The 9,791-nt window shown below is 41.6% G+C and overlaps 1 protein-coding gene across 3 annotated transcripts in view; it reads left to right on the top strand.

Moving 5' to 3' along the window:
- The first annotated feature begins 1,268 nt into the window (after positions 1-1,268).
- whrna (whirlin a) overlaps positions 1,269-9,791 on the top strand; it is a 210,592-nt gene continuing 202,069 nt past the window's right edge. For all 3 annotated transcript variants that reach the window (XM_061734475.1, XM_061734476.1, XM_061734474.1), the window contains exon 1: positions 1,269-2,766. In XM_061734475.1, coding sequence (XP_061590459.1) covers positions 2,011-2,766 — 756 coding nt within the window. In that variant the 5' untranslated portion in view covers positions 1,269-2,010. The remainder of the gene's footprint in view (positions 2,767-9,791) is intronic.

Below are 9,791 nucleotides of genomic sequence, written 5' to 3'. Positions count from 1 at the left end.
TATATATATATATATATATATATATGTGTGTGTGTGTGTGTGTGTGTGTATATACCTCCCATCTTTCTTGATAAGTTAACCTTAACTATAGGATGGCTTTATTGTAATCTACAACATGTAGTGCTGGATCCAAAAGCAATACATACTTGGGCACTTATTGACAACATTTAATCACGTATAGGGCTCTAGTTGATGATAAGGGGGTTAATATGGCAGGCTGCAACAGGTGTGGAGTCTTTACAGTATGGGGCAGCGAATAACAAAGGAAGAGAAAGGGAAAACGTACAGGATATGAGCTGATTATTATCATTAAAACTAAACACTATTGCAGGCATTTATGCAAATGTTTTTCATGGTGATGTCTTTCAGTAAAAGTAGAGAAGTAGGGAGAGAATGCCCCCTGACACCTTTTTCTTCTATCTTTTGTTTTTTGAAACTCACCAAATTTTCCAACATCTATTTTGCATAAGGTTAAAGGAAATAACAAACAGTTATATAATTATACATTTTTTCTTGAACATGTATACATGTTTAATTTGATTGAACCCATTTTATTTATTTATTTTACTACAAGCAATCTGTATATGCCGTCAGTTTTGGACACTTAACTGATACCAGTTACATCAGTTACAGTTAGATTTATACCTAATAATGAAACTGTATCAATCTATTATTTGTGGAAATAAAAGGCTTTTATAATGCGTTTAGGTATGGCATTATTATTTATTTATTTGAGGTTATATAGTAAGTGCTGGGCAAGTGATTTTAATGAGGCTTTCTTCTTTGAAGCACCAGGCTTTGATTGATCCATAAATGGTCTGTGGTACATTACAATCTGATTAATAAAGAAATTGCTATCAAAGGCACAGTGGGAACAAAACCTTTGAAAATGAGCTTTGCATCTTAGATTTATTCTCGTACTTTAATAAAGAACTGCACCACCGGGAACAATATAGAGATATTAACTAAGAAAGCTACTTGAACATACTTAATTGCCTGTTCAGGCAGCCATTCATTATTTGATATAGCCCACTTGTGGGCTGTAGACCAGACAGAAAAAGCTTTAAAACGCAAACCAAATTGAGATTGCAAAGCTCATACGCCCCATTTCCCCACTTCTCTTTAATGTGTACAATAATTAATATGTAGATGTACTTGTTTGGTGGTGCCAGTGCCACCAGCAGCCTGTTGATCATTACAATTAAGCCATTGGCTGAGCGAGATGACGTCACTTCCTGACGGAGGGACAGTCGGAGGTGAGAGAGAGAGAGAGCCACCAGCAGCATTCAGGCAGTTTCTCAAGTACCGTCCATAGAGCAGACGCGCCGAGGAGATACCAACTGCATCGCAAAACCTGGTTACTGGTTTTACGTTATTCAGACGGATATATATATTTTTGCCAGCTTTCCATAGTTTGGAAGTAAAATTCACAAGAAGAGCGGGATATTATCGAACACGGGACGGGACGAGTGATGGGAACACTATAATAACTTTTTCCCCCTTTTTTTCCCCACAACGTCGGTTAGTATTTCTTGTTGGAACGCTTATATAGTAGTGGGTGAAATCGGTAAATGTGGTGTTGTGGTGTAGTGTAGTGTGTCCCGGAGCTGTTTACGGGGAGACGGACCAGCAGCACCTGACCTTCTGGAGAATAAGTCTGTTGCTAATGACACTCGGGCTGAGAGCCTTACGTGGCGCATTAATCTCTCCGACGAAGCAGGCTCGGCTTTCCACGAGGCTTTTAGTTACATAACTTGTGGTAACTGCAAATTAATTTGCGTTTCACTTGAAATTGAATCAGTTAGACCGTATCCGCCGTTCAACTTTAATCCCCGAGTAATAGTTAATCTGTCTGAGCCGGTCGGACCACCATGAGTACAGCGGGAGTGCGGCTCGTCCTCCTCCGCTCGTGATGATGACAGACACCGGTGTAACCCCGCGCCTCCAGCCCGCGGTGCGCGCGCTCTAACCCGCGCAGCGTGGCTCCGCTGCGGCCGCGGCGGCAGCAGCATGAGCCACACCGACCTGGAGCGCATGTCGCTCAGCTCCTCGGCCAACTCGGTGGCGTCCAGCGCCCGGACCCTGTCCACCAACGTGAGGAAGCTGCACAACGCGCTCAACCTGCTGCTCAACGACTTCGAGAGGGAGCAGTTCATCCACTGCCTGAACGTGTACCACTCCAAACGGAACGTGTACGACCTGGTGCAGACGCTCAACGTCATCCTCAACGCGCCCAGCAAGAGGCAACTTCTGCCCATGCTGCGGCTGGTGATCCCGCGCTCCGACCAGCTGCTGTTCGAGCAGTACACCTCGGAGGGCCTGTACTTGAAGTCGGATTTAGTTGCAAACAATGGTGGTAGTAATGCCGAGCCAACGGCGGAGGAGTTCCCCTGCAGCGCCAGCCCCACGCCGCCCGGGCACTTCCCGTCGCCCCACAACCCGCCCGAGTGCGGGGTCGCGCTGCGGGGCTCGCCCGACAGCTTCAGCACCAGCAGCGACGGGACAGCTCCCCTGGTCCCGCTGCTCGGGAGGAACTTCATCCACGAGCCCCCGGGGGAGCTGCGCCCGGTCACCATGAAGCGGCACAAGAGCAACGAGGGGCTGGGCTTCAGCATCCGCGGCGGCTCGGAGCACGGCGTGGGCATCTACGTGTCCCTGGTGGAGCCCGGCAGCCTGGCCGAGAGACAGGGGCTGCGCATCGGGGACCAGATCATGAAAGTCAACGACAAAGTTTTCGACAAAGTCACCCACGCTGAAGCAGTGAAGGTAGGCTACTGCCCCCCTCACCTTATCCCTCTGTGTGTGTGTGTGTGTGTGTGTGTGTGTGTGTGTGTGTGTGTGTGTGTGTGTGTGTGTGTGTTTGATTATATAAACTTTATTACAGGCTCTAGACCCAATAGCAAGACATACAACATACATAAACACATACAAACATACTCTTATTCATGAGAGGGAGAAAAGAAGGATGGAAGGAAGGGAGAAAAGAAGGGAGAAAACAAGGAAAGAAGGGAGGAAGGGAGAAAAGAGGAAGCAAGGGAGGAAGGAAAGAAGGAAGGGGGAAAGGAAGGAAGGGAGGAAGGAAGGGGGAAAAGAAGGAAGGGAGGAAGGAAGGAAGGAAGGAAGGAAGGAAGGGAGAAAAGAGGAAGGGAAGAAGGAAGGAAGGAAAGAAAGAAGGAAGGGAGAAAACAAGGAAAGAAGGAAGGAAGGGAGAAAATAGGAAGGGAAGAAAGAAGGAAGGAAGGGAGAAAACAAGGAAAGAAGGAAGGAAGGGAGAAAAGAGGAAGGGAAGAAGGAAGGAAGGAAGGGAGAAAACAAGGAAAGAAGGAAGGAAGGGAGAAAAGAGGAAGGGAAGAAGGAAGGAGAGAGCAGGAGGAAAGAAGAAGGAAGGGAAAAAAGAAAGAAGGAGGGAAGGGAGAAAAGAGGAAGGGAAGAATGAAGGAAGGAAGGAAGGAAGGAAGGGAGAAAAGAGGAAGGGAAGAAGGAAGGAGAGAGCAGGAGGAAGGGACAGGAGAATTAGGTCATTTTGACCCGCAGACAGCACAAGGGTTAAAAGGCGCCCATGCCAATGTTTCCATAGATATGATTGATATCTGACTGAACTGCACCTGGGGCTTGTGAGCTTCATTATAATACAGTTTTGTGACTCATCAAGTGGAGACATAAACTTAAACATCAGGTTCCTCATGAGAGCCTGTAAAGTGCTTAGCCCTGAGTCACAAAAGAGTTTACTAGCACTGCTACTCCTGGGCTTTTTCAGCAGTCTCCTCAGACAGTCCTTATATGCTACCTGAAGTTTGTGCAGGGTCTCCTTTTTGTAGCTGACCCATAATGGTGCTGCATACATAGGGGTGCAGTAAGCACCAAACAAGCTCACTTTCACATCATCGGAACAGTAATGGAATTTCCTGACTAACACGTTTGCTTGGACATACAGCATTTGTCTCTGCCTGTACATGTCAGCATCATCTTCCATTGTTTTGATCCTTTTTCAAATACACAAACACATCTGCAGCTTTGGTAAAGGGAACCAGACGATTTGCAGTATCCACGTCCTCTCAACTTGCATTTGCCGTGTGAGGTATGCTCATGCATAATGAAAATCATGCGTTTGCCCCGGTGATTACAATAACAAGCCCTATTTGTTGAGGGAGCTAATTTTGTTGATGGTAAGCAGCTCTGGTTATTTATAACGTCAGCATGGACATGTTACAGCAATACCCGAGTGTAAACAGTAGATTACTGCGTCTACTGTAGAAAGCTCATGTGTAACTGGATCCTTTGAAAGCAGGTGGTAACCATAGAGCCTAGTGTTGGGTATGCCTTTGCCATACACATGAAATAAAGAGTTTTTTATTTCTTATCAATATCGTTAGTACTACTAAATCAGAATATGGGATGACATAAGATCGTGTGTGATTTGTGAGTAGAGAGTTTTCTTCTCTTCCTGCTCTCCCTCTCTTCTTTTCACACTTTTGTAACTTATTCTATTTCATTCATTCCTCCTGTTTGGTATATAAGATTTCCAGGTCCTTTAACCATGTGACGCTAGTTTTGAGCCGACTGGTTAATGTATTTCTTCCCCTTTTGATTATATTTATCTTTGTTTAGAGTTTGGTAAACTCATACCAATTAGGTTTTACTTGATATTTCATACAGTGTGATTTCTAAACATGATTTTGTAACATTTTTCTCTTTTATTTACATTTGTATTTATTGATACAGCAATGCTTTTATGTTAGCAATTAGTCTGGTGGATAAAAAAAAAAAACATTTTGATTTCGACAAGACCTCAATGAATAAAAAGAAAAAGGGAAAAAAATAAGGTAGGTTCAGCTTCTTTGCTTGAACTTTAAGTTCCAAATCATCTGCTCATGACTTTTGCATTGGCTCACCGCAGAAACCGAGAAAGAAAAATTGGGAGCAAATTTGTCATATGATTTAAAACAAAATTACATAGTCTTCAGCTGCTGGATCAGTAAATTGGCAATAACTGTAGTTGGGATTGAGTTGTTTCTAACCTTTACCAATCTTGGAAAAAGTCATCCTCAGTCTCCCTGTTTGGACTTTTATAATTAAGTTTATGTAAGGCTCACCCATAAGGCAAAACCCTGTAAGCAGTTCTTCCAAACACTGTCCTGTAATGCTTAGAGATTATAATTATTTGACAAACCCTCTATAAAACACTCATGCAAATATTCATCTATGATTTTCTAATACATTTTCTACACACCTTTTTCACTACTGAGATTAGTGATGCTCTTTTGAATTGTGCGGTTCATACACTAAGCTGTAGTGGCTCGAGTTGATTTTCATACTGAGAGATCAATTAAATTCACTTTTTTTAAGCTTCATCTCGCTCACTTTCTGTGTATTTGTTCATTTTCTTCCTTTTTCCCCCTCACTGTTGTCAAATCTTATTTCTCAAGCCTCTTCTCCTTGCCAGCCATATGATATGCCTGTATTGATCAGTACTACTATACTACCACTGCTAGGTGGCCTGCTATTGTCATCAGCCTGACACACCAGGCAACTAGCCAGGAGAGAGAGAAACATGTCTCAGATAAAATCCATCCGGAGATCATTAATGCTTCAGTTCAGTGACTTTTATGCTTTCCCGGTTAAGTCAATAGTAAATATTATTCCAGATTTTTAAAATCTTAATCATTTCAAACTTTTAATTTCTGTCAGTACATGAATACAAGCTCATTTTTTAATTTAAACATTGTCCATATGTATAATCTGACAAAGATGTAAGGTAATATAGTTTTTAACCTGGTGTATTAGCACTTTACCTTTGAGGATTAGCGTTATTACAAATGATCAGTGATGTGCATGAACAAGAGGAATGTATGCAGCTGTCTGTAATTCTGTTAAACAGGGTATTAAAAAAGTTACTCTACTGTGAATCCAGTCACAGCATGTTACAAAGATCATTTTTTACTGAAGCGAGTTGCAATCAGACTATTAAACTGCTGATTGATCGTAAAATTGCTCACCCCTTATTTGAATATTGTGCTTGGTAAATAATTGCATCCAGCGTGTAGGAGTCAACAAACTACAACACTTTCATATACTTCTTCATTTAATTGACTTAATAAACTATTTTACTACATCTTTTTAAAGATGTTTTCTCAATAGAAATGTCTTAATTAAATCATCATAACTCATATCATAGTGAACAGTGCCTTTAGTTCACTACTAAGCCAAATAATTGTATTAAATATGAAAATTCATATTGTGTTGTTTTTTTTAAAGTTCGGTTCACATTGTTTTTACCAAAGCTTCTGTTTTTAGATGACCTGAACACTGCACAGGTTTTAGGGGAGTGAGTTCAGGCCAGGAAAGGAGGGCAGCAGATCGATAACAACAGATAAATGAGACCACTGTTGCAAAACAGAATTCACTCAATAATTGCTACTTCCCATTTATCTTGTTCATGATCATTACTTGAAGCCCAACCAGTTTCCAACAAATTTTTGCTCACCTGCACAGCCCTGACAGTAAGTTAATGTTAATCTTAATAGCCAATAAAACAACACATGGCTCGTAAAAAGGAAATAAGGCTATCTCCAAAGCAAATCCTGAGACCTGTGCAGTACATTATGCCAAAAATCTTTAAAGAGTGAATTGATGGTTGATCGTTTGGCAGGAAGTTTTTTTTGTTATTTAGTTACCTCAATGGGAAATCATGCAAAAATGTCATCTTTACTAAATGTCCTAAAGTAATCACATCGCATCAAAAATATATAAAGAGGCCACTGGATGGGGTCTTTAAATTAAATTCCTACCACTGCATGGCGGCATGTAAAGTAGGTTATGACTTTCAAATTCTACTCAGGAAACGCTCTACAGCAGGTCTGCATGTTAACAGTATCAAGCTAGACAGATTTCTGTCACAACTGTGGGATCAGCTCCCAGCTATGAATCTTTTTATACTGTATAAAAAAAACTGCTTTCCAGCCCCCTCAATCTGATGAAAACACTGAATATTAGCAGCTCGCAGAACTGCTCCAGGCCACTCAGCTCATATCATACAACTTGCAGCCGAGTCTTTGCAAGTCAGTGAGCATTGCAGCAGACTTTTAAAGCCCTCCTCTTACCCCTCTTTCAGGTTATTGATAAAACCAGCTATGACAAAAACATGACTTGATTTCCAACGATCACTCTCAGTCCAAACTAACAAAAGCAAAATTCAACAATGCCACTCACCAAATTTACAGCTATCATGTCTTTTTCACTTTGTCTCCAGGTGATTGTGTTTGTGCCCTTTTGTTCCTTCCCTGTATCCTTCTTAGTCTTGATCTCAATCAAATTAGGTAGTAAGAGAGATGGGCAGTCTGTGTCTGATGGCCAGATGAGACTGCATCTCTTCTTGTTGTTTTGCCTCAGGGCAGGATAAAACAATTAACGTCCCTATCCTGTCATATCTCCTCACTGTAGAGCACGCCAGAGAAAAGATAATAATGAATAGTTTCGTTGTGCTGGTTAAATGCTGATGTGGCGGCTAAACCTTTCAGCATTTCCACAAGCACGGTCTTGGGTAAGCTCCTGTGAGAAGCAGAAAATCAGAGGCAACTTCAGCTATAAGCTCTTGACACTTCATCTGGGAAAAACAACGATCTCATCAGGCAACACAAGCCTGGTACAGTGTAGTGGATTGAGCAGAATGAGGGGTATGAGGGTGGGGAAAAAACAATGTGGCTGGGTAATTTTCTCAAGACAAACTCAGATGCAAAGACTTATTAAAAGTCATTGTTGCTGCTTGTGCTGTTTGAGGAAATGGGCAATATCGTAACTACTGAAAAATAATGAAAATATCCACTTTTATTTATATAAGTCGTCACACTTTGTTGTGTGAACTTTGAGGGATTTTCACACTCATTTTTAGCTGCGGGGGAAAAGAAATGAAGTGTTACTAAAATATGTCTGTTTATGCACCAAGCAAAGATGGATCTGGACTCTCATGTGCAGCCTTGTGCATTACTCACTGTCCTTTTATACCCGGTTTGTTCCACCTCATTTGAGGCTTTGTGACTGCCAGGTATTCTGTTGAGCAATGTAATGCTTCCATTTTTCTCTGGATAAAGGTTTATCAAAAGTTTATACCGTCTCTCAATCCATCTAAATGTTTTAGGTTGAAAAAGTGAGCACATATTTTCTTGGTTAATACATGGGAGGCTCTGACTGTTTCTGTAACTTTAGTAAATTCCAGTGCATCCCTCATTGCTGAGACTGGCCGGGGACTGAATCGTCAATCAAACTGCCACGAAACACTTCTCTCAAAAAATGTCAAGGGGGAAGAGAAACGATAAGAAAAAATATTTCTGACTCCTTCTAGAGGCTGACGGGAAAATGTGGGAGTTATAGACAAGCTAAGCATGTGTGGGAAACTTTCCTAGCTGTGCTCGTCTCACAATTTACCGCAGAGACTGCCTGTCATTCCTGGCAGTGTGAAAGCATAATGAAACTTGCTGTAACTGATGAGTTTGTGCGGCCCGGAGACCTTTCCTCTGACCTATGGAAAGGTGCTGTTGCTGTCCAAACCCCCTTTTTCTGAACATTTTAGGAATATTTTATCTATAATTTGGTTGAACCTTTTAACTGACAATATTGCGAATAAAACAATTTACAGCGACTTTACTGATCACCTCCATTGTGTTGAGGAAATTGAAAAAAAAATCCAGTATATGTTGCCGGCAACGCTTAAAAAACAACAACTAGAGAGGCATGTTTACCATTACATTCATCACTTATCCTTATAATTACAATTCTTAACCATTTAAGAACTGAAGATGCTCATTGTCACCATTTCACAAGATGCACCTGTGTTTATTCTTGTGAAATTTAGCTGCTGCTTAACAGCCACGTGTCTAGGAAGCCACTCTGCTGTAAGTTGTGTAGAAATAAGCTATACATCACATCTTAGAACTCCAGAGAAAGCCGTTGACTTGATGGTTGCAAGACTTCAATGTAAAACTCTGCATCTGTGTTGTTTTTTTATTGTCAGGAGTCATCCACCTTCATACCATCACAGATGCTGTTTTTTTCACCTTTTTGGTGGGTTGCTTCAACTTTGACACAAAAGCAAACGGAAACATGGATCCATCTGACCACAGGGCATGTCCTACCGTCTTTTTTCCATCTGAGATAAGCTTGTACCTAGAAAATTGATAGCATTTCTCTGTATGTCTTCGTCCGTGTGTGACACAGCTTCAGGTTACATTTAAGATGTTGCAACAGGCTGCATGGAGTACCAATGATTTACCGAAATACTCCAAAGCTCATGTGTATACAGTACAGAACAAAAGTTTGGACACACATTCTCATTCAAACAAATGGAGAAGTGTGTCCAAAATTTTGGTCTGTACTGTATACCGATCAAGGTAACATGGTAGTTCCTCATGCAGCGTTACCTGAAGGCTCAAGGGTTAAAGATGCCAACGAGGGTTCCCAGCTCTAACCGTTACACATTCAGGTCTTTTTCTTTAGTGTTTTTTTACAATATGTTTTACTGTTGAAACACCATATTTGGAATTTTGACTTGAAGTCTTCCTTAGTCTGTGATGGAGGTGTGCATAAAGTGGTTTGTTACAAACCAGAGACTAAGACTTTTGTGGATGCTCTTTTTGTACCCAAACCTCACATCCTATAGCCTGATAGATCAGACTCACAACTAGAGAGATGGAGGGTCTGGAAATGATCCATAGGGCCTCCCGATGTAAGGGGTAGCACCCATGGTTTCTAATCAAACTGCCTTTGCAAGCGGCTGCTTCGCGCTATGACCAATCAGA

Source organism: Cololabis saira, chromosome 11 (assembly GCF_033807715.1).
Source record: "Cololabis saira isolate AMF1-May2022 chromosome 11, fColSai1.1, whole genome shotgun sequence".
NCBI classification, from domain to species: domain Eukaryota; kingdom Metazoa; phylum Chordata; class Actinopteri; order Beloniformes; family Belonidae; genus Cololabis; species Cololabis saira.
Note: the sequence above shows the minus strand (reverse complement) of the source record. Positions and strands in the feature narration are given on the sequence as shown.